The 25,542-nt window shown below is 45.7% G+C and overlaps 1 protein-coding gene across 2 annotated transcripts in view; it reads right to left on the bottom strand.

Annotated features, from left to right (window-relative positions):
• Window positions 1–25,542, bottom strand: part of LOC106732544 (uncharacterized) — a 52,737-nt gene that overhangs the window by 9,002 nt on the left and 18,193 nt on the right. Inside the window, exons 4-9 of one of the 2 annotated variants that reach the window (XM_025188451.3) lie at window positions 22,507–23,042; window positions 17,692–17,777; window positions 17,054–17,194; window positions 14,451–14,522; window positions 7,800–7,920; window positions 38–225 (exon numbers count right to left, since the gene is read on the bottom strand). In XM_025188451.3, the coding sequence (XP_025044236.3) occupies window positions 38–225; window positions 7,800–7,920; window positions 14,451–14,522; window positions 17,054–17,194; window positions 17,692–17,777; window positions 22,507–23,042 (1,144 nt within the window). The remainder of the gene's footprint in view (window positions 1–37; window positions 226–7,799; window positions 7,921–14,450; window positions 14,523–17,053; window positions 17,195–17,691; window positions 17,778–22,506; window positions 23,043–25,542) is intronic. The other variant, XM_089776263.1, reaches the window with a different exon arrangement.

Consider the following 25,542-nt stretch of genomic DNA (forward strand, 5'->3'; position numbering starts at 1 on the left):
AAGGAGAAAAGCACAGAGAGAAAATAATAGTTCTTACAGCTGGAAGTATCACTCAAGCTGTGTAGAGATTTCAACAGTTGGCTGGTGGGGAGCCCTATTAGCCGAGAAGCTTGGCAAAAATAAGTAAGACCACTGCATTTTCTCTTCTGTGAGGTCTTTGGGTAGTCAGTGAGACTCTTCCGCTGAAAGCTCCTCCAGAAGTTTCTTTGCTTTATCTCATAATAACTAAGAAAATAAAAAGCTCAGTTATTATACCTTGAGGATGAAATTATCAATACAAAATGGAACTAGAGTAATTTTTTCAGAAGTGCCAAAATGACTTGGGTTCCTATCAGTGTTCCCTCTCAAATTTTCCATCCATGAGTGGAGTGAGTTTTGTACTGTGCACCAATATTGAGGTCATGTGCGCTTGTTTGGATGTGTGCCACTACGGCACCTACCAGTGGTGCTGCTCCCCAAGAAACTGCAGCCCAGCCCCCTTGTTGGGACCCCAAGCTCTGCTCCTACGCAGTGCACCCTCATCTCATGGGAAGAAGATGAGACCTGCCCTCCCCCAGGGAGTGCTGTTCCTAGGGCAGCCTGTGTGCAAGGCAAAGGCTGCCCTAGGCTACTCCCCACAGGGCTGGCTGTGAGTCCCCACCTGGAGCAGAGGGAAGCTGCTGCCAGGGCTCAGGGTTTGCAGAGTGGGGTGCTGAGGGTGGAGAAGTGACATGTGGGGAGTCAGGGACGGCGGAGCCAGCAGGGTGCTGAAGGGGGTGGGAGGCTCTGAGAGCCAGAGGGCAGTGAGGGGAAAAGAGCGGTATGGGAGCGGGGAACAGGGATGCAGGGGGCCCTGGCCCCAGGAGCAGGCGCACCACAGCCCCAACCCCTAGAGCAGTTGCACTGCAGCCCAGCTCCAGCTCCAGCAGCTACCTGCCATGTGGCTCACTCCGCGAACAGCCAGGCAGCCACCAGATGGCCCTGGCCCCAGTTCCAGTCCTTCCCCAGGGCTGGAGCTGTAGACAGGGCTGTGGAGTGGCTCCTCGGCTGCTCCTGGGGTGGGCTGTGTGGCAGGTGGTTGACCTGTGTGCCGGGGCTGGAGCCAAGGCCACAATGTGGCTGCTCCTTGAGCTGGTATCACAGTTGTACCACAACTCGAGCCCCAGGAGCAGCCGCACCACAGCCCAGGCTCCAGCTCTGGCAGCTGCCACGTGGTCTGCCCTGGCTGTAGTTCAAGTCCTGGAAAAGGGCTGAAAGTGGGGCCAGGGCTGCATGGTAGCTCCTCAGCTCCTCCCAGGATGGGGCCGCATGGCAGGCAACTGCTGGAGCTGGAGCCTGGCGATGGTGTGGCTGCTCCAGGGGCTGGGACCAGGGGCTCAAAGGGCAGTCTTGCTAGTGCATTGAGAACTAATTCCAAGTCCTACATGCGTGGTATAGGTCTATGCGGCAGACTGAGATTGTGTAGCCCCTTCAAAAATCTCTTGGATATAGGATGCGCAAATACTGAGAAGCCGCCACTCGGAGGATAGAAAGCTGCAATGGCAGCCAGGTGTACTCTGAGAGATGAAACTAATGGGTCTTGTTTCAGGGACATAATGTAGTCAAAGATAGAGTGAAGAAGTGCGGTAAATGGTTGGAAGTCATTACTCAGACACCAGGCGGTAAAACAGTTCCACTTATTAAGGTAAGTTACAGGTAATTTGTCTTCTACTGTGAAGTAACACACTCTTGTTGTGAGCACATCTGCTCTGCCCCAGAGAACCAGAGAACCACCACGCCACCAGGTGTAGAGTTTGTGATTGGGGATGAAAGAGAGTGCTTTCGTTCGGGGATAGGAGATCTGAATGGTTCAGAAGTGGGTAGGGAGGTCAGAGAGACATCTGATACAGACATGTCTGCCTGGACCATGCTGGTGCTATGAGGAATACTGGACCTCATCTGACTGCATCTTCAGAAGGACTGGGAATGAGTGGAATAGGAGAAAATGGGTAAATGAGGTGAGCATTCCATGGAATAAGAACAGCACACCATAACCATCTACAAACGGCCAGCCCTATCAGTGGAATAGATTGTGTAGGACTTGCATGTGAACCTCTCACTCATGGTCTGTTGCGAAATGGCAGCTGAGGGTATCGGCCGTGTCCCGGGGTGCACCCCCTGTCACGGGGCACGACACCCCTGCAAGACCAACCTCACAGTTCAGTGCCCTCTACTCAGGGGAAATACAGTCCCTGGGCTTAGTCCAAAAGTTCAGTGGCCTGAAGGCTTGAATAGTCGGGGTGCTCTACCTGGCTGTTGGAGAGCCGAACACCAATTGAGGTGAAGATAGAGGGACCCGGGCCCTCTCACTCCACCGGGTCCCAACCCAGGACCCTGTTGGCTGTGGTAACTGCACTGCCAACTCAGTGGGAAGTCCGTCTGAAACACGCTGAGCTCCCGGAAGGGTAACCCTCCACCCTGGTGGGGTTCAGTCCCCGGAATGTTCCACAATGTACCTGGACCTTGTGGCTATCCTCCTGTCATGGGGTAGTCTCTGGGGTCATGGTGAAAGCAGCTGCAATGGAGTCTGCAGCTCCAGAAAGCATGGTGGCTGGGACAGCTGCTTGGTCTGTTCCTCTGGCTGCGGCTGGGGCTGCGACTCCAGGGGCAGCTGCAGAGGCTGCTGCTGGGGTTGCTGCTCAGAGGATGACGGCGCCAACCAGGCTGGCTCAGGAGCTCCAGCCTGAGCTCCCTCCCTGCTTGCAGTTTTCCCCCCTGAGCTGTACTCAGGCCTTTTATACAGTCCCATATGGGGAGCATGCCCAGTTGGCTGAAAGGGGCAGGGCTTCCTCCACCCATAAGCCTTTCACCCCCCTCCTTCTAGTGTACGGTATATCCACCCCATCACAGGCCGTAATATTTTTGGTTCCATGTAAGTAAGATGTCATGATGGTGACATTGTGGCAGATATACTAGTTCCAAAGACGTACTGCCTCTGCACAGAGGAATTGAGAACGAGCGTCCCCTTGATGTTTGATGTAGAACATCCAAGTTATGTTGTGGGTTGGGATGCGCCCTGTAGAGCCCTGAATGTCTGGAAGGAAGCATTTGCATGCATTGCACCAGCTCAGAGTTCCAGGAGATTGATATGGAGTCCAGACTTGTTGGTGGACCATTTGCCCTGAGCAAAGAGCTGTTAGAAATGGGCCCCCCAACCAAGGAGCGATCTGTAGTGATCTGTTTGGATGGCTGTGTCTGGTGGATTGGGACACTGCCAAGGTTTTGAGGTTTGGTCCACCATTGTAGTGAGGAAAGGACACTGGGGGAACTGAAACACGTTTGTGCACCTGGTGTTTGGAGGGAGTATACACCAAGGCAAGCCAGTGCTGAAGGCAATGAAAATGCAGGCGAGTGTGACAAACAACGTATGTCGTGGCTGCCATGTGCCCCATGAGACGGAGACAAGTCAGTATAGGAACAGTGGGGCTTAAAAGTTATGACCAAAATCAAGCTTCATATGGACTCGAAATGTTGCTTTGGGAGATATACGCGTGCTGCTGTAGAGTCCAGATGAGCCCTTATAAACTCCAAAGACTTGGGTGGGGCAAAGGGTGGATTTCTGTACTTTGATGATGAAGCCAAGGGACTTATAAAAGCTCTTGGTAAAGAGGAGCATGTCTCCTGTGGCTTGTTGAGAGGGAGCTCGAATAAGGCAATCATCTACGTAAGGGAAGATTGTAATGCCCTTGCAGCATAGGTGTGTGCAGCAATTGCCAAAGTCTTGGAAAAGACTCTGGGGATGTGTCGGGGAGCCTGGACAACCCCGCCTTGACATTGTACAGCCCTCGATGACCGGACTAATGATGGCTGACTTGCCCAAAGTGCGGATTTCAAGCAAAGCCAACCCAGGCCTGACTCAAGTCTGCTGCACATATGCACGCATGCCAGGCCTAGGGGAGGAGCTTTGAGAGTCAGGATTGCTTTAAACAATTGTGCATAGGGAATATGGTATAGTGAAACCATGCCAAGAACATTGGGAGAAACCCAGTACTGGTACATAATATTTCTGATAAACAAAAATCACAGCTACAACCATAGACCTGTCAATCAAGTACAGTACAGCCTGAATAGCAGGATGTATCCCAAATATGGGCATAATAGGAATCTTATACAATATGTAATCAATTGATAGATATTACTAGAACGACCAAGTCTAATATAAATATAAGTGTAGAAAAGATAATCAGTGGGAGGGATTGGGTAAGGTGTCCCTACTACCTTACTTGTGGCAACTAGAAACTGTGCCTATTCCTACTGACTGATGCATTGTGGACGCCTCTGTGTGTGGGGAAAAAAAGAGGCCATGACCTCCCATCTGACAATTGTAAGGGTCTTAGCGGTGGAATTGCATATGATTAATAGAAATAAGTATATGTATATCCATATCCTTAAAATTGAGTAACTTGTATATTGTCCTAGGTGTAGGTATTGTTATATTGTCTGTACTACATATCCCATTCATTAAAATTGATCTGTGTAACTTTGCATTGCTTTACTTTACTCTCCTGTGCATAATAAAATTAAAAAAAGTTTATCTGAGTTATTTACTGGCTCCTCTAGTTTCTAAAACAAATTGAACCATATGACAGGATGGAAGAAAGTCCGAAAGGAAGAACTCTATATTAGGAGTGATTTGTAGCAACTGTGAACTGGAGAAAGCGCCTGTGCACTAGATGTATAGCTATGTGAAAATACACATTTTGGAGGTTGAGGGCTGCAAACCAATGTCCTTCATCCAGACTTGCTGGAATAATGGCCACGAGTGTGATCATCTTGAAACGCTGTTTGAGGAGGTATTTATTTAGTTGACGTAGGTCGAGAATGGGTCTCCAACCACCCATTCTTTTTTCCAGGAAATAATTTGAGTAAAATCACCTGCCTTGATATTGCTTGAGTATACTCTTTATAGCTCCTATGTGTAGGAGGTGTTAGACTTCTTGATAGAGCAGTGCTTTGTGAGAAGAGTCCCTGAACAGGGACGGGAAGGTGGGGAGGTTGGAGGAATTGATGTCAAGGGAATGCAATATCCACACTTGATAATCTCCAGGACCCGTGGTAATTGCTGTCCACTGGTTGTAAAAGAGGCACAAATTATGGTGTAGTTGGATGGCACTTGTGGAAAGGAGACGTAGTGCAGGCCTTTGACCAAAGCCTCAAACTTAATGCTAGGGGGCCTGTATGTTGGATGAGCAGAGGTTAGGAGCTCTCCGGTATTGATTCCTTGACCTGGAACAACTCGGGTTGAACGGTCTTTGCTACTGTCTGCCAAATGACAAGTCTCTCTGGGTATGTCTACACTACAGTCATCCGCAATTGCAAATGAAGCCCGGGATTTGAATTTCCCGGGCTTCATTTGCATGAAGCTGGCCGGCGCCATTTTTAAATGCCGGCTAGTTCGAACCCCGTGCCGCGCAGCTACACGCAGCACGGAGTAGCTAGTTCGGATTAGGCTTTCTAATCCGAACTAGCTACACTCCTCATTCCACGAGGAGTACAGCTAGTTTGGATTAGAAGCCTAATCCGAACTAGCTACTCCGTGCCGCGTGTAGCCGCGCGGCACGGGGTTCGAACTAGCCGGCATTTAAAAATGGCGCCGGCCGGCTTCATGCAAATGAAGCCCGGGAAATTCAAATCCCGGGCTTCATTTGCAATTGCGGATGACTACATTACCCCCGCTAGTTCGAACTAGCGGGGTAGTGTCTCTGGTAGGTTATGTAACGCCTCCTACGGTAGGGTGGTGTATACATCCCTAAGGTGCATAAAATGGTACATGAGTCTTTCTTGGAATGGATGACTTCATCTGTCTTAGCAGCAGAGTTTGTTCTTATCAAATGATAAATCCTCAATCTTAGTTTGGAGGTACTTGGGGACACCAGCTGCTTATAGCCATGAGGCGCACCTCATCACTATGGATGTTGCTGTTGCTCTTGTCACAGTATTGGCAGAATCGAGCACCATTTATAGTTCTGTGTGGAATGTAGTGTATTACTCTTTAACAATAGATTTTAATATGGGTCTTTTGTATTTAGAAGATGTTGCATCAGTTCTGTTAGTTTTGCATAATTGTCAAAATTGTGACTGGAGAAATGTGCTGTATAATTTGCTATACAGAGTTGAAGCATCAAGGAGGAATAGATTTTTATCCCAAATAGATCCAGATGTTTAGGGTCTTTGTCCTATTGGACTTATATTGAGAGGTCTTAGATCTTTGGTTTGCAGCATCCACCGCTAAGGAGTTGGGCTGAGGATGCAGAAATAAGAATACTATGCCCTTTGAGGGGACAAAATATTTTCTGTCAGCCCTCTTATTAGTTGCCACACCTCATCCACTTCTTCCATGATAGCCTCATCTAAAGGAAGCACAATTCTCACTTTTATGGAAGGTTGGAGGTACTTTAAGAGTTTGTGCTATTTTTCTTGCACTTCTGATAACACAACTTCCTGATTGATAGTGACCATGTCATTCCTAAAATGTGTGGGCTCTTGCTGGAGAGGAATGTTGAGAAGTGAACACACTCCTGCGGTCATCTTGGTAGTCACTGTAGTGAGACAGAGCAGGCAAATGTGGTGGAGGATGAGAGTACCGAAGGGATAGAGGAGAGCGGAAGCAATGTTGCAATGAAGGTTCATAAGGAGATCTAGGTCTCGGTTCCATATCTGGCACCAGTGCAGTATGTTCCTGTGCATGAGCTGAAGAGTGGTGGCAGACTAGTGAAGATTGCCACGGTGCCAAGATGAGCAGTGCCGGTGGAGGCATCGGCACCAGTGGTGATGGTGCTGACTCTGGGTTTGGTGTGCGAAGCAAAGGTTTAGTGTATTTGCACCTGTCCTTCTTCAGCACCGTGGTTCCAGTTGGTGCTGTAGACTGAAAAATTTCTGATTTTTCAGATTTTTTTTAAACCTGGGCGATTACATGCAAAAAGCCACATTAAAAATTATCACAGCTTCCTTGAAAAGATTATCAAAATCAAAAGGTAGTAAATACCAAAATCAAGGATACCTGTGCAACCCCTTATGCATACACATGATGATATAGTCTTTTATACAATCACATACTAGTTTTTCTAACCTTTTGAAAGGATGAATGAGTTCTCACAATCCCCTACTTCATTATTTTAGAAGTTGAAAGGTGTGCAGAGAATGGGGCAGGGTACTGTAGAGGGTACATTACAGTGGTTATAGTAATTGAATGTCATTCTGAAGAATTTCATCCAGGTAATGGTCCTATACTGCTTAATATTATTATCGATCTGATTGGAATGCACATGAAACACTTGAAGAAAAACAAAATATCACAACAATTGGGGGAAGAGTAAATAATGAAGAGGACAGATCACTTGGTGAATTGGACACAAGTAAAAAATATGCATTTTAATACAGCCAAATGTAAAGTTATGAATGTAGAAACAAATAATATAGACCATACTTAGAGGATGGGAGACTATGAAGAAGACTTACAAGTTACATTGGATAATCAGCTGAACAGGAACTCCCAGTGCAATGCTATAGCATAGCCAACAAGGCTAATGGACCTAGAATAAACTCTAATCTAAATAGCTACTTTATCGTTAGAATCTCAATAATGCACTTCAATGTTAGCACACCCTGGAACCCAAATCTTATTTTGAAATCCAAGACTTGGAGCAGAAATGAGCTTGTACTATGTTACCAATTGAGTATATCCTGACATTGGTAGTAGAACACAGATAATAGTGCACAGGACGGGATAATCAGAATATTTTAAATTACTACTAACTCTACGTGCTGACACTGCCACTTACCTTATGACTTCCCTCTCTGATTTCACTGGCAGAGCTGACATCTCCACCAGCTTTGTAAGAACTTCAAAGAAGAGAGTCTCTACACTATAAGGATCGTGTATTATACTCTCTTTGGGCCGAACTGAGGAGAAAGTTCAGAAGATGATCAGTTTAAAGGACATTCCACAGACAACCTCCACCATAACATTCACCCAGATGTTTAATGCACATAAACCAAATAATGTTACACTATCTGGATGCGAATTGCCAAAGAAACTCATAAGGTGCAAATTCTAGAAGCTTTCCGGAATGGAAAAAGAAAAATTACTTTGGCAATCTGGTTGGGTTGTTGGCTTGAAGTCTTAGACTTGTTAGATGAACTAAAAAACTGTATATTTATAGTATTTAAGTTTTCCCTCTTAAGGTGTGAAAAGAAGGTCAGGACATGGCTCTAACCTTACAACAGGATAATGGCCTCAATTCAGAACACATTGTCAGGGTTAAAAGAAACCCATTTGTCTTATGGAAAAGACTGTTTGCAATTCAATATAATTTATGTGCAGTGATTCTATATATACATATGTTCTGTTATAGCAATTTCTCTTTTTGCTGTTATTTCTTGAAACCTAGTTTAATTTCCCCTTTTTATTTTTGTAAATTTATATGTAGTCCATTATTAGTATTAGACTTCATAAATAAACATTATACTTTAATTTGTTTTCTCCTGCCTTGTGGAGGCATCTTTATTTTAAATTACAGTAAAGAAACACACAGAGAGGGAAAATATTGCATGCCCACCTTTGAATCATGCTTCTCAATATTCAAAGAAGAATACAGGGAGAATACCATTCTTGATTAAACACTTAGTATAGGCAGTATAATCTTAGACATTATAAAGGTAGAAAGGAATGCACAAGTGTTTCCTCTTAACTACTTATTTCCATTCTTTTAAGATTTTGGATGGATGAAGCATGCCTTGCCACAATCTTAATGGACATGAAATATAGTTTTAATTTGTTAACTGCCTATAAGGTTGAACCTGTCTCGTCTGATACCCTCAGGATATGACCAGTGCTGAACCAGAGAATTTGTTGACCTATAAGGTCAATATTGTTTAGCACCATTAATAGCACTTCCACTACTTACTGAATTCTTAGAAGACATTTAGGAGTAAATTAGAGCTAAATAACAGCAAAGAAGGGAAGGTTACTCACCAGGTGCAGTAACTGGAGTTATTCAAGATGACTGTCCCTGTGGATGCTCCATCTTTAGCTGCATCAGCGCTGCTGCACCTCTGATCGGAGATTTGTGACAGCAGTGCTCACAGTTGGTTGTGCATGCAGAGTGCCAGCACACAAGATCTGAGATGGCTACTCCGTATGCACAGCCAACCACCTCCTCAGTTCCTTCTCTGACCTGGATGTATATTAGTCCAAAACAGAGGGGACGAAGGGTGGGTGGTGGAGCATCCTCAAGGATACCCATCTTGAAGAACTCCAGTTACTGCACCTGGTAAGTAACCTTCCCTTCTACGAGGAGTGTCCCCGTGGGTGCTCCACCTTTAGGTGATTATGAAGCACTAGTTGTGTTAGGAGGTGGGAGCTTCGGAAGGTATGACTCTGTGACCAAAAGTATTGTTCAGCTGAATTTTGTTTCCAAATCTGCGAATGTCTGAATGGCATAATGCTGCATGAATGCGTGCATCGATGCCCATGTAGCGGACTTACAGATCTGTTGGAACACCTCGTAGGAACGCTGTTGTAACTGCCATAGGTCTTGTGGAGCGAGCTCTTATGTTGGGCGGGGGCTGTAGATGAGATGAAAAGTCGTGGAGTCTTGCTGAATGCTTTTGTGTGTTGTAAATAGAAGGCAAGTGCCCTGTGGACGTTCAAGGTATGGAGTGCCACTTCCTTGTGTTCCTTATGTGGTTTTGGGAAGAAGATGGGTAAGTATATTGGTTCATAGCAATGAAATGAGGTAAGTACTTTTGGGAGGAATTTCTGTTGTGTAATCTGTAGTAATCATTACTGATAGTGGGGCTTGTTTGAAGGGGACCGCTACACGTACATTCTCATACAGAGTCTACCATGTGAGTGAAGTCTTTATCTTGGCTGGCATGGTAAGCTGTTTGTTTATATGATAGATGCATGGCTGGTATACTGTACATAGCCATGCCTGGAGAGGCTTCAATGTAGGCAGGTGTGTAGCACCATGAAAGTGGCTGCCACCATGTGCCCTAATATTTGTAGGCAATGTCAGACCATTGTCTGCGCCATTGATATGAGGTCCTTGATTGCTGCAAATCTGTGCTCTGGTAAAGAGGCTATGGCCATTCTGTAATCTAAGTGTGCCCCTATAAATTCTAATGTCTTAGTTGGGATTACTTTGCTATGTTTATCTGGAGTCCAAAGCTGTTGACTAGGGCTCTGATGGTTGTGACAGCTTGTTCTGTGCATTGCTCTGTGGTGCCCATTATTAGATAGTCATCTAGTTATAGGAATATTGTGATACCCATTTTATGTAAGTGTGCAGCTACTACTGCAAGAACCTTTGAGAACACTCGTGTGGCTGTTGAGAGTCTGAATGGTTGCACTCTGTACTGGAAGTGTCTGTCCTTTATTATGAAATGAAAAAAGTGTCTGTGTGACGGATGTATTGATATATAAAAATAGGCATCCTGGAGGTCAAGGGTAGACAACCATGCTCCCTTTTCCAAGGCAGGAATAATCATGGCAAGGGTTATCATCTTGAATCGTTGGTAACATATAAAGTGATTGAATTTGTGGAGGTCTAATATCAGCCTCCATCCTCCCAATTTCTCGGTGGTGAGGAAGTAATAGGAGTAGAAACCTTTGCCTCTATGCAACTTTGGTACCTCTTTTATGGCACTGAGCCCTAGAAGGTGTTCTGCCTCTTGTATGAACACGTTTGTGAGAGGGGTCCCTGAAGAGGGATGGGCAAGGGAAGGGGGATAACTAAAAACAGGATGCAGTAACCAGTTTTTATGATTTCCAGCACCCACCTATCAGTGGTGATGGTATACCAGGCTGTATAGAATGCAACTAGTCTACTGCCAAATGTAGAGGGTTTGAATTGCTGCCGTGGAAATTTTGGGGTCGTCAGACCCTCAACCAGGACTTCAAAATTCTTGTTGGGCTGCTGGTATGTTGGTATGTTGTCTGCTCGGAGGCCTGACTGCATCTGTTTTGGCGCAGTCAATGTCTATTGACATAGTGTTGTGGTTGTTAGTTAAAGGATGTGGATCTGTACCTCTGTGTGAATGACCTGCCCTGTTTTCTTTTTATGACAGGTATGTGGATGCCAAGAGTCTTTAATGTGGCCCGTGAGTCTTTTAGGATGTGTAAGGAGGTGTTTGTGGATTCAGCAAAGAGCTTGGTACCCTTGAATGGCAAGTCTTTGACTGTTGCTTGGACTTCTCTCAGGAATCCTGAGAGCTGAAGCCACAATGCTGGCCTCATTACCATGGCAGAGGCTAAGGATCTGGCCACTGTGTCTGCAGAATCCAGTGCGGCCTGTAAGATCATCCTAGAAATTAGTGCCCCTTCATTAACATTTGACTTGAACTGATCCCTTTTGTTATCTGGGAGGGATTCGATAAAAGATGCTAATTGATCAAAAATGCGGTGTATGTATTTTGCTAGCAGTGCCGAGTAATTGGCTATTCTGAGCTGGAGACTTGCAGATGAGTATACTTTTCTCCCCATTGTGTCCAGCTTCTTCCAGTCCCTGTCATAGCTTGTTTCCATCTTTGATTTATGGCCTCCACCATGAGGGAATTTGGGACTAGGTGGGAGAACTGGAAGTCCGCTCCTTTAGGGGCTACATAGTATTTTCAATCTGACCTCTTGCAGGTCGGCGATATTGTGGCAGGTATCTGCCAGATATTTTTGGCAGGATCCATGAAAGCCTCATGCATGTGGAGATGCATGTAATGTGTTCCTCAGCTTATGTTGTGTCTCTGGCACAGATGACAGGGAAATCTCCAGTGTGTCTGCAAGCCTTTTAAAAAGTTCTTGGAACGATCTCAAATCATTCCCAGAAGTCAGTGATGAGGGCATGATTGTATCATCGGAGACAATGATGAGATGTGTGTGGATGGAGGTGAGCAAGGTGTCTGTTCCTTGCACGTGATGTCCATGTCCTCCTCTTCTGCATCTGAACTGTCAATCTGGAGACTATACTGTTGGTGCATGAGATTTTGGCGCTGGAGATGGCTATTGTGGTTGCTGCATCTGCTGTATTCTGTATGCTGCCTGTGAGTGCCAGTATGGCCAATTGGGAGTGATAGGTGTCGGGAGCCACTGCGGTAGTTGCCATTGTTGTATCTGTTGATTACGCTTGGGTGAGGAGTGTCTCGGTAAATTCAGAGGGCACATCATCATCATCACTGAATACTGGGACCGCTGATGTGGCCGGGTTGGATGAGAAACTATACCTGGATGTGTCAGGGGTATCATCAGTGCCAAATAAGGGTGTTCCCAGTACTTATGTAACAGAGAGCTCCACCGCTGATGTAAATTGCAGTACCGGCAGAGGAGGGTGCAGTATGGGAATCGGCAGGGCTCATGGTGTCTGCAGCAGCATTTGATTCAGTGCCTGCTGCTTTTTGCGTGTCGTCAGCGCCAAGTGTTTTACGGGTGCCGATGCTGCTGCTGAGGGCAGACTGGTGCCGCTCGTTGCCACTTCCAAACGTGGCTTGTGTGCGCCACAGACAGTGACAACAGCGTTTTGATTAGTACCAGAACAGAGGCTTTGCGTTTCACCTCTGCCAGTGACTTTGATGAGGCATGAGCCTTATGCTTGGGGTTGCGGCTTTTACTGCTACCAGCCCCATTGCGAGATTGCTTGCCCGACAGTTTTTTCATTGAGGGTGCGGGGAAAGTACTCTTGTGGAGAGAATGCTTCCTCAAGGGAGAGTCTGTCCCTGAGAAGAAATAGGACCTCTTTTTTGGCTTCTGAGCCTTTTCCTGGTCCTTCAGGCTCAACTTAGCGGGAGCCCCTCTCACCAATAACATCCCAGGGGATAGTTGCCTGGGCGGGGTGGTGTACTCAGGGTCTGAAGCTGCACGAGCCTTTTTCTCCATTTGAATAATTTTTAATTATGATTTTCTGGCTTTTCTTGTTCAAGATATAAATTTTTTGCAGTGAGGGCAATGTTCCATGGAGTGCTCCTCACCCAACTGTTCGTGTCTGTCAGAAATAAAAATGGACAGCCTGTAGTTCATTCGCCTTTTAAAACTGGGCAAGCCAGGCATGTCCCAGGGACAGCAAGGTTTCAGCAGGTGTTGATATCACTGCAAATTTAATTCTTTAAACTACTTCTGATCTACTATCCAACATGAAGAGAAATTTTTTTAAACTATCATTATGGAGATTAAAATAGACTAATAACTATTAAATTCTATAGTAACAAATGTCTAACTATCTAAACTATGTAACTTATCAGTGAGGTAAAAGGGCGATTACTGAGCTGCAGCCGAAGCCAGAGGCAATTGAGAAGGAAGTGAGCGGGCGGGAGGGGGAGGGGCCACACTCACAAAGGGGAAGAAGAGGCCGCTGGGCTGAGCCTCACCAGCCATGGCTGCCCCACGCTGCCCTCCCAGCAGGGGTTGCACCTCAGGGCTGCCCACGCAGAGCTTCCAGCGCCCCGGGGCCAGGCGCAAGCTCCGAGCAGCCTGGTGTGGGGTTCCAAGCTCGGGGCAGCCTTCGCAGGGCTCCCCCATTGAGGGATGGGGCCCCGCCAAGGCTGAGTCCCAGCACCCGCCGAGCCCCTGATCTCCACTCCAGTGAGCTGGCTGCCGGGAGCAATCACCATGGCCGCGGCCTGCCCTGCCGGGCTCAGCGTCACCAGCCATGGCTGCCCTGCGCCAGGGCCAGGTGCCCAGTCCTCCCAGCGCCCCACCCCGCCCTGCCCTACCAGCGTCCCGGGGCCAGGCGCAGGCTCCAAGCAGCTGGGCATGGGGCTCCCAGCTCGGGGCGGTCTCGGGGGGTTCCCCGACGCCCTGCTCCTCCTACAGGCCAGAATGCCGTCCCTGTGCCACCCCAAACATCTGTTTGTTTTGCTGGTGCCTAGAGTCGGCCCTGCATGCAACTGTAAAATTTCCCTACATAGATGAGTAATGGTATGAATCCCTTGACCTCCTGACATTAGCTGTTCATAGGTTTTCTCCTTGATATGCTAGTCTCTCATTATGTCTCACTCATACTTTCAGACTCTCGGATTGGAGCTAATAGGAACCAACTGTTCTGGCTACCAAGAACTTGACACCGGGATAAGCCAGCAGGACAATTCTCTTTCTCTATGCAGGATCCTAGAATATAACACTCAGTCAAATTTACCTTACAACAATTTATATTTGCAAGATATCTGCTGTATTCTCTCAATCTTATCCTATATCATTCGATTGTTAAAATGCCAGTTTCATGTTTGACTGCTGACTAAATTTTTATATTGTACTGAAGACATTTGTAATGTTATTTTAGATTACTTATTAGTATTTAGAATATTCCTTATGTTACCTGAAGATTTCCTTTTAGATCAGTATATATTTCTCTAATCCACAATCTCAATTCTTCTCCCATTACCAATAAGAGTGTCAGCACTAAAATGGAAAGGTCAGAGTTTTTTTTCTTTCATTGCACTGTTCTTACCCATAGATTGAGTAAAGCGCTGGTCATCTGTCAGAACCGTTACAAAGTCTGTGAAATTCACCTGCCCATCACCTGCCAGATAAAGGACAGGTCAGCCATGGAGAACATAAAAGACTCTGACAGACTATCTAAAGCAATAAAACAAGTAATTAAAAAATACCCTTATTAATACAAATTTATTTTAGTTTCCTTTCATGTTTACACTGGATTTTAGCATCTTTAATTTGAACTGTCATTTGAACAAAAATACAATTATTTTTCCAGGTGCCTAGTTACAGATACACAACCAATCTGGTATTCTATAAACAAAGGAAATAAAAACAGCAGACGCTCTCAAATAAGTAGAAAGAAAGCGTAAATGGTCAGGAAAAATGAAAGCTAAGCAGATGTAGAATGGATTCTACCAATTTGGAATTCTGTTTTAGTATCACATATGCAAATACTGGGCCTGATTCTCAAAAGTGCTCTTTCAGGACCAGGTGGCAATGGCTTCTTCTTCTCTGAATTACTGCAATGCCTAGAAGTCCTAATGGGTATGTCTACACTACAAAGTTAATTCGAACCAACGGACGTTAGTTCGAATTAACTTTGATAGGCGCTACACTAGCGCTCCGCTAGTTCGAACTTAATTCAAACTAGCGGAGCGCTTAGCTCAAACTAGGTAAACCTCATTCTACGAGGACTAAGCCTAGTTCGAACTTACTAGTTCGAATTAAGGGGTGTGTAGCCCCTTAATTCAAACTAGTGGAAGGCTAGCCCTCCCCAGCTTTCCCTGGTGGCCACTCTGGCCAACACCAGAGAAACTCGTATGCCCCCTCCCGGCCCCGGACCCCTTAAAGGGGCACGGGTTGACTATGATGCCCGTGCCAGGTGCAAGCCTGCCAGCACCCAGCTAGCAGACCCTGCACCTGGCACAGCTCGAGCCAGGCACCCGATGCCCCCCAGCTCTCCCCCTCTTACCGGGACCAGGCTGGCGGCTCCCGGGAGCTTGCCCGGGACCGCAAGAGGCGGGCACCCGCCTGGTCTAGTGCGGACATCGTGGACCTCGTCCACGACCTTTGCACTAGGCACAGGAAAGTGGCCGTCTAGGGCAGGAGAGCTGTCAGCCTGGCCACCCAGGAGCAGATGTGCATGAAAATCAAGGTGGTCCACTGAGACCCCCAACGCTGAGCCCTGAGCTTACAATGGCTGTACTGGGTCAGACCAAAGGTCCATCTAGCCCAGTAGCCTGTCTGCCGACAGCGGGCAACCCTAGGGACCCTGGAGGGGGTGGACCGAAGACAGTGACCAAGCCATTTGTCTCGTGCCATCCCTCTCCAGCCTTCCACAAACTTTGGGCAGGGACACCACTCCTACCCCCTGGCTAATACCACTCCATGGATCCAACCTCCATGACTTGATCTCACTTCCCTTTAAACTCTGTTCTAGTTCTAGCCTTCACAGCCTCCTGCAGCAAGGAGTTCCACAGGTTGACTCTTTGCTTTGTGAAGAACAACTTTCTGTTACTAGTTTGAAGCCTGCTACCCATTCCTTTCCTTTGGTGTCCTCTAGTCCTTCTATTATGGGAACTAATGAACTTTTCTTGATGCACCCTCTCCACCCCACTCATGCTTTTATAGACCTCCTCTTATACCCCCTCAGTCTCCTCTTTTCTAAACTGAAAAGTCCCAGTCTCTTTAGCCTTTCTTCATATAGGACCTCTTCCAAACCTCTGATCATTTTAGTTGCCCTCCCCTCTCCCACCCTCTCTCTTCCCCTCTCCCACCTCCTTTTCCCAGTCTCCCCAAGTTTTGTTCAATAAAGAGAGATTCTATTTTTGACCACACGTTTTCTTTATTTTGTACATCAGGAAAGGGGGCTAGGGAAGGGTAAGTGGAAGGAGGTGAGGGAGGAATGGGGTACGAGCCCCCGATGGGGAGGACTGGGCTGGCTCTGCGGGCTTCTGGGGGTGGAAGCTCTCCTGCAGCCCCCCAATTGCCTCCTCTCCCCAGATGGCAGCCTGCGGCAAGTGCAGCCGGTCTGATGGCCGAGGGCTGTGATGTGCCCAGTGTGGGCACTCAGGGCACTCCAAGAAAGGACTGCTTTGCAAGCGGGGCACCCCTGAGAACTGTCTGTCCGGGGTGGGGGTCGGGTCCCTTTAAGCACAGCCCTCTGCTAGCCTGAGGCAGCAGCTCCACGCTCTAAGTCCTCATCTGATGCCCTGCCAGCACTGCTTCCGGCCATCCTTAACCCCAGTTCAGGGTCCACTTAATGTGGACATGCTAGTTCAAATTATCAAAACGCTAATTCGAACTAGTTTTTTAGTCTGGATGCGTTAGTTCGAATTAGCTTAGTTCGAATTAGCGCTGTAGTGTAGACATACCCTAAGATAGACCAGGACTCCACTGTGCCTTATACAAACACACAACAAAAAGACAATCCATGTCCTTAAGGGGCTTGCAATCTACACATTTTCACATGCACATACCTATGACATCCTAAGTATCTCATACTGACACATGCACACAGGTATGCACATGGATAAACACACGTGCTCTGCCATGTTGTCAGCAATACTTCCCATACACACACAAGCTCCACATATTGCTATTCTGAAAACATACCATCAATATCAGAACGATTCAGTGCCTCATGGATTTCTTGATGGGTTACGTTAATGCCCACACTGTGCAAAATCAATTTCAGGCCACGCATATTAATGTTACCCTCTGTGCTGCTGAAAACCTTGAAAACATCTTTAAATGCTGCAAACATATATAAAGTACAGCAAGTTAGACAGGTTTTGTATGTGTGTCCACTACAACAGAATAACAAGTTTATGTACTGTACTTCCTGAAACAAATGGATATTCTTAACATTGTCTCTATTTACTCTCTTCAGCCTGTCTAGCACCAGCCACCTAGTTAGAGTGCAAGAGACTTCTCCACTATAGTCCATGTAATCTGGCCCTGCCCTCCTGAATCTACATGCATAATTAATTCTCTTTCTCACTTTAAACTAAAACTTCTTTCATGTCTTGATTATATATCCATTCCTTTCTTACTCTAAAATATATTTAAATAAAAAATACAAAGCTTTTAAAGTTTGCTTTGTAAAGCAATATGTGATACAGCAGCTCATTTTCATTCCTTTATTACTAGTCACAGTCCCTTTAAATCATCAATGCAAAACAATTTTTAAAACCACTAATTTACATGACGGAAGACTGAGTTAAAGAAGTGAGTCAGAGGTTCCACATTACCTGCTATTTGCTTTTGAGTCAAAGGGTCCTCATGCTCTCCTGAAATATCCAGAAGACTGAAGAGACCAGATAGATTTCTGCTCCTGCTGCAAGGACACATGTTTAACAAGAGGAGGTTATTCACCTTTGGCAGTAATTGATATTCTTCGAGCATCCCTATGGGTGCTCCACAGCACGTGTCAGTGCATCCCAGCACCACAGGCCAGAATCTTCAAAGCAGTGCCTGCAGGGGTGGCACATGCACGGGGAGGAATTTGGGGGGAGCAACTGCACATGCACAGCCACCCTCCCTAATGTAGGCAATCGAAGTTGCAAATGAAGCCCAGGATTTGAATTTCCCGGGCTTCATTTGCATCTTGCCGGACGCTGCCATTTTAAAATGTCCGCTAGTTCGGACTCCGTCCCCGCGGCTACACGCGGCACGGACTAGGTAGTTCGGATTAGGCTTCCTATTCCGAACTATCGGTACACCTCGTTCCACAAGGTGTAAAAATGATAAGCAAAAGATATAGAACTTTAATTCTCCTCATGCAACTATTATAGTGCAATCTCTTTATCGTGAAAGCATAACTTACAAACGTCTTTTTTTAATACAAAACTGTATTCAAATCCCTCCCTCCCACGCAACAATATAAACTTTAGAATCTATGACACCACTCAGTCCTGCTTCTTGTTTGGCCAATCACTAAGACAAAAAGTTTATTTATATTCACAGAAGATAATACTGCCTACTTCTTATTTACAATATCGTCTGACAATGAGAACAGATGTTCATATGGCACATTTGTAGCTGGCACTGCAAGGTATTTACATGCCAGATATGCTAAACATGCATGCACTTCAGAGGGGTAGCCGAGTTAGTACGTAAACTGGAAAAACTTAAAAAACAATGAATAGGCTAGTAGCACTATTTTGTTAGTCTTTAAGGTGCTACTAGACCATTCATTGTTTTTTAAGTTTGAACAATCATGCTTTGGCCACCTTTCAGAGGACCTGCTTCCATGTGGATGATGCTCATTTAGAAAAAACATGTTAATTAAATTTGAGACCGAACCCTTTTGGGGGAGAATTGTATATCTCCTGCTCTGTGTTTTACCAACATTCTGTGATATAGTTCACGTTATTGCAGTATTGGATGATGACACTTCACATGTCATTCATTTTAAGACCACTTTCACAGCAGAGTTGACAAAATGCAAAGAAATTACTTACGTAAGATTTCTAAAGACAGTTACCAAACTAGACCCAAGATTTAAGAATTTGAAGGGCCTTCCAAAATCTGAGCGAGACAGGGTGTGGAGCATACTTTCAGAAGTCTTAAAAGAGTAACACTCCAATGCGGAAACTACAGAACTTCAACAACCAAAAAAGAAAATCAAGCTTCTGCTGGTGGCATCTGACTTCAGACAATGAAAATGAATCTGCATCAGTCTGCACCGCTTTGGATTAATATCAAGCTCATTCCATCGTCAGCATGGATGCATATCTTTTGGAATGGTGGTTAATGTATGAAGGAACACATGAATCTTTAGTGCATCTGATACATAAATATCTTGTGATGCCAGCTACAACAGTGCCATGCAAATGCCTGTTCTAATTTTCAGGTGATGTTGTAAGCAAGTAGTGGGCAGCCATTATCTCCTGCAAATACAAACAAACTTATCTGTCTGAGCAATTGGCTGAACAAGAAATAAGACTGAGTGGACTTGTAGGTGCTAAAGTTTTACACTATTTCACTTTTGAATGAAGTTACAGTGCAAGTTGCGTTATCCAGCACTTTACTATTTGGAAAAATTGGTTAACTGGCATCTGTCACAGATGGCAATACAACTCCTTCTTCACTTAACTGGAAAAATTCTGATAGCCATCCCGCATCATTTTTTGACAATTTCCAGCGCTTATAGAAGACAAGTTTGTACATAAGAACATAAGAATGGTCATACTGGGTCAGACCAAAAGTCCATCCATCCCAGTACCCTGTCTGCCGACAGTGGCCAATGCCAGGCATCCCAGAGGGAGTGAATCGAACAGGTAATGATCAAGCAATCTCTCTCCTGCCATCCATCTCTACCCTCTGACAAACAGAGGCTAGGGACACCATTCCTTACCCATACTAGCTAATAGCCATTTATGGACTTAACCTCCATGGATTTATCTAGTTCTCTTTTAAACCCTGTTATAGTTCTAGCCTTCACAACCTCCTCAGGCAAGGAGTTCCACAGACTGACTATGCGCTGTGTGAAGAACTTCCTTTTATTTCTTTTAAACCTGCTGCCTTATTCTCTACCGCTTTTTTAATGATTCCTAACATCCTGTTTGCTTTTTTGACTGCAGCTGCACACTGCATGGATGTCTTCAGAGAACTATCCACAATGAATCCAAGATCTCTTCCCTGATTAGTCGTAGCTTAATTAGCCCCCATCATATTATATGTATAGTTCGGATTATTTTTTCCAATGTGCATTACTTTACATTTATCCATATTAAATTTCCATTTGCCATTTTGTTGCCCAGTCACTCAGTTTGGTGAGATCTTTTTGAAGTTCTTCACAGTCTGCTTTGGTCTTAACTACCTTGAACAGTTTAGTATCATCTGCAAACTTTGCCACCTCACTGTTTACCTCTTTCTCCAGATCATTTATGAATAAGTTGAATAGGATTGGTTCTAGGATTGACCCTTGGGGAACACCACTAGTTACCCCTCTCCATTCTGAAAATTTACTATTTATTCCTACCCTTTGTTTCCTGTCTTTTAACCCATTCTCAGTCCATGAAAGGATCTTCCCTCTTATCCCATGACAACTTAATTTACATAAGAGCCTTTGGTGAGGGACCTTGTGAAAGGCTTTCTGGAAATCTAAGTACACTATATCTACCTTGTCCACATGTTTGTTAACCCCTTCACAGAACTCTAATAGATTAGTAAGACATGATTTCCCTTTACAGAAACCATGTTGACTTTTGCCCAACAAATTATGTTCTTCTATGTGTCTGACAATTTTATTCTTTACTATTGTTTCAGCTAATTTGCCCGGTACTGACGTTAGACTTACTGGTCTGTAATTGCTGGGATCGCTTCTAGAGCCCTTTTAAAATACTGGCGTTACATTAGCTATCTTCCAGTCATTGGGTGCAGAAGCTAATTTAAAGGACAGGTTACAAACCAGAGTTAATAGTTCTGTAATTTCACATTTGAGTTCTTTCAGAACTCTTGGGTGAATGTCATCTGGTCCCGGTGACTTGTTACTGTTAAGTTTATCAATTAATTCCAAAACCTCCTCTAATGACACTTCAATCTGTGACAAATCCTCAGATTTGTCACCTACAAAGGTTTGGGAATCCCCCTAACAGCCTCAGCCGTGAAGACTGAAGCAAAGAAATCATTTAGTTTCTCTGCCATGACTTTATCATCTTTAAGTCCTCCTTTTGTATCTCAATCGTCCAGACTCCTCACTGGTTGTTTAGCAGGCTTCTTGCTTCTGATGTACTTAAAAAACATTTTGGGTATGTCTACACTACCACCCTAGTTCGAACTACCTACTCCATGCCGCGTGTAGCCGCGGACATGGAGTTCGAACTAGAGGGGATTTTAAAATGGCGACGCCCGGCAAGATGCAAATGAAGCCCGGGAAATTCAAATCCTGGGCTTCATTTGCAACTTCGGTTGCCTACATTAACCACCCTAGTTCGAACTAGGGTAGTAGTGTAGACATACCCTTTGTTATTACCTTTCGAGTTTTTGGCTAGCTATTCTTCAAACTCCTTTTTGGCTTTTCTTATTACATTTTTACACTTAATTTGGCAGTGTTTATGCTCCTTTCTATTTACCGCACTAGGATTTGACTTCCACTTTTTAAAAGATGTCTTTTTATCTCTCACTGCTTCTTTTATATGGTTGTTAAGCCACGGTGACTCATTTTTTAGTTCTTCTACTATGTTTTTTAATTTGGGGTATACATTTAAGTTGGGCCTCTATTTGTAAACTTGTAGCAGTAAAGTTTCTTTATGTCATGCTTCTGTGTATAATACCACTATCGGATATTAGCCAACTCATCCTGCAACTATTGCTAGCATATGGTGACAAATTCTTGAACCATCAGTGTGGACCTCAAGTAACCAGCTCATCTGATTAACCAGCAATCCCCATTCCCCATGAATGCCTGATCACAAAGCTTGTACTGTATTTTTGTACATAATTCTACATTTGTAAGTTCAACTTGCATGAGAAAGAGATTGTACTACACTGCTCATATTAAAGTGAATTGAAAAATACTATTTCTTTTATTTTTACAGTGCAAATATTTGTAATTATAATAAATAAATATGACGTAAGCATCATACACTTTGTATTCTGTGTTGTAATTGAAATCAATATATTTTAAAATGTGAAAAACATCCAAAATATTTATATAAGTGGTATTCCATTATTGTTTAAAAGTGCAATTAATTGAATGATCAATCACATAATTAATCACAATTAAGTTTTTTACTCATTTGACAGCCCTAGTTACAATGCATTAGTGTGGCTACTCACTCCTTTCCCTCTCCAAAAGGGAAAGCTAGTGTGACTATTTCACACCCCCATATATAACAGGATTAATCCTAAATAATTTAAAATAAAAAAAATATTGCTATTAAATATTTTCCTAAATAGCTGGGTAAATGGTAATATTATGTCACAACTATACTACAACCAGAAACATCAAAACTGGCCAGAGATATATTAATCTCTAAACATCTATTTAAAAAAATACAGCGGAATCTCATCTATCAAAGCAAGAAACCCATAAAGTAGGGTAGGCTTTTTCTACTCACTTCTTTGTTGGTATAGTCAACCCACTATCTGTCCAGAGAGAAGTCTTCTCTGCATCTTGTACATCCACATGTGAGATGTGAACCTCAGTTTCAGTATCCAATAGAGATGGAATTTCCTGTTCTTCTAGTATTTCAGTACTTGAGGACTGCACTATTGCTTCAGTTTTTAAGAATGACAGAGGCTCCTCCACTGATGTTTCAAGATATGAAGATTGTGCCTGAATCTCAAAATGTAATAAAGACAAAAATTCTAGCTCCCGTCCTTGCACTAGCTCTTTCTTCTCTTCTTCCTCCTCTTCCTCTTCCTTCTCCTCCTCACTTACTGTGTCAAGATTTGAGCTTTGTACATGGACTTCAGTTTTTAATGAGGATAGAGGCTCCTTCTCTACAGCTAGTATTTCAAGATTTGAGATTTGCACATGGTCCTTAGTATGTACTGGAAATTTAAGACTCTCCTCCTCCTGAAGAGACAGCAGCTCAACAGACACTTGAAGCTCCACTTCTTCCTTGATCTGTTTATCTGCTTTTTCATAGTGCTGTTACAAAGAAAAACACTACTATAACTACGGCTTTCTAGTCTCCAAAATTAAAATAAACATTCCTCAGACAAGAAAACTGATGTCTCAACACAGCACCCAATATAAGTCTTCACCATGAGCCAAGCAACACTCTTCTTGGGCAGACTGCTCACTCAGTTGCTGCTACTTGATGTGGGCAACAGCTTGCCACTAGTAAATACTTATCCTGTAAAAGAGGGGCAAGGGAGGCCCAGAATATCCTAGAGGTAAAGCTGTAGTTATGACCTAATAATAGAGGTTGGTGCAGAACAACTGCTGACTAATCTTCATATAGCAGATATAGAATTAACAACTTATTGCTCTCCTTACAAAAAAGATACAGTACAGGCAGTCCCCGGGTTACGTACAAGATAGGGACTGTAGGTTTGTTCTTAAGTGGAATCTGTATGGAAGTCGGAACTAGCGTCCAGATTCAGACGCTGCTGAAACTGAACGCCAGTTCTGACTTACATACAGAATCAACTTAAAAACCCCAAGTGTCCCGAGCCCCCCCGCAGGGAAGCCGGCAGTGGAGCAGTCCAGGCGCGCCTGGGGTGCCCCGCTGCCCGAGCCTCCCCGCCGCTTTGCAAAGCCGCGGGGAAGCCGGCAGCGGAGCAGTCCAGGCGCGCCTGGGCTGCCTCGCAGCCTGAGCCCCCCCGCAGCCCGAGCCCCCCCCTCGGCTTTGCAAAGCCTCGGGGAAGCCAGCAGCGGAGCAGCCCAGGTGCGCCTTGGCTGCCTTGCTGCCCGAGCCCCCCCCCGCAGCTTTGCAAAGCCGCGGGGAAGCCGGCAGCGGAGCAGCCCAGGCGCGCCTGGGGTGCCCCGCTGCCCGAGTCCCCTCCCCCCCCAGCTTTGCAAAGCCTCGGGGAAGCCAGCAGCGGCGCAGCCCAGGTGCGCCTTGGCTGCCTCGCTGCCCGAGCGACCCCGCAGCTTTGCAAAGCCGTAGGGAAGCCGGGAGCGGAGCAGTCCAGGCGCGCCTGGGCTGCCTCGCTGCCTGAGCCCCCCCGCAGCTTCGTAAAGCCGCGGGGGGGGGGGGGGCTCGGGCAGCGAGGCAGCCCAGGCACGCCTGGACTGCTCCGCTGCCGGCTTCCCCGCGGCTTTGCAAAGCCGCGCGGTGGGGGGGGGCTTGGGCAGCAGGGCTGCCCCGCTGCCCGAGCCCCTCCGCGGCTTTGCTCTGCGTCTTCCTGGTCTGCAGACCAGGGAGACGCAGAGAAAGCCCCAGAGTACACGGGCGGCAGGACCACGCGGTCCCGCAGTCCGTGTACTCTGGGGCAGGCCCGTTCGTAACTGCGGATCCGACATAAGTCGGATCCGCGTAAGTCGGGGACTGCCTGTACAGAAGAATGACAGAAACAGGACTAGACGCACCTAATACACTTTATACATCCATTCTATCTACATATAGTGATTACCACATGTAAGTTGTTTAATTGCACTCCTGCAATGCAATCTAAAAGGTCATTTGGAAATACAGAAAAAAACCCAGCAAGCATGCCTTGGCTATGACTTTCCAACCTCCAATAGGACTGCTGTAACTGACTAACTCAGCTACCCCCTGAAGCTCCATAACACAAGGGCTGCGTCTACACTGGCCCCTTTTCTGAAAGGGGCATGCTAATTTTCAACTTCGTAATAGGGAAATCCGCGGGGGATTTAAATATCCCCCGCGGGATTTAAATAAAGATGTCCGCCGCTCTTTTCCAGCTTTTCTACAAGCCGGAAAAGCGGCGGACATCTTTATTTAAATCCCGCGGAGGATATTTAAATTCCCCGCGGATTTCCCTATTACGAAGTTGAAAATTAGCATGCCCCTTTCGGAAAAGGGGCCAGTGTAGACGCAGCCAAGAAGTTCACCCAATGAAATTTATAGTTAGCAGATTGAAAACAAAGAAAAGAAATTATTTCTGCACAGTCAACCTGTGGAACTATTTTCCAGGGGATAATGGTGTGATCAAGTGGGAGATTTGGGGTGGGAGGGGTCACATGCAGAGGGATGGCATTCAGTGTCCCTGAGTGCTACTAATCGAACATGTTGAACAAAGAGGGAGTTTGTTGTTACAGGGACCAGAACAGAACTGGGGACCCTGGCCAGAGGCCTGGAGAATGGAGATCCTAGTGACTGGTGACAGGGAGACCCAGCTCAGACACACAGCCAGTTCTGGCCGCGGGAGGCCGGGAGGACAATGGGCTTTGGAGAGGACCCTGGTGACCTGACTGGTTGCAGTCGGGGGAACAAAGGTCGGATTAGAGAAGCAGCAGTGAAGAGGGGGAGCCCAGGAGACCCTGTTTACCTGGAGGGAAAAAGGCCAAGGGAGGATCTGCTGGAAAGATATATCCCAGGCTTGGCAGGTAGGAGGGGGTTTCTGGAATGGGCAGGAGGGAGCAGACAGAACCCACCTGGATGCAGGGGAGATTCAGACGTGCTATGCTGAGGGAGGCCAGACCTATAGGCCCTCAGAGTTCCTATGCTGTGTTCATATGC

Source organism: Pelodiscus sinensis, chromosome 2 (assembly GCF_052426305.1).
Source record: "Pelodiscus sinensis isolate ZL-2025 chromosome 2, ASM5242630v1, whole genome shotgun sequence".
Lineage (NCBI taxonomy): Eukaryota > Metazoa > Chordata > Testudines > Trionychidae > Pelodiscus > Pelodiscus sinensis.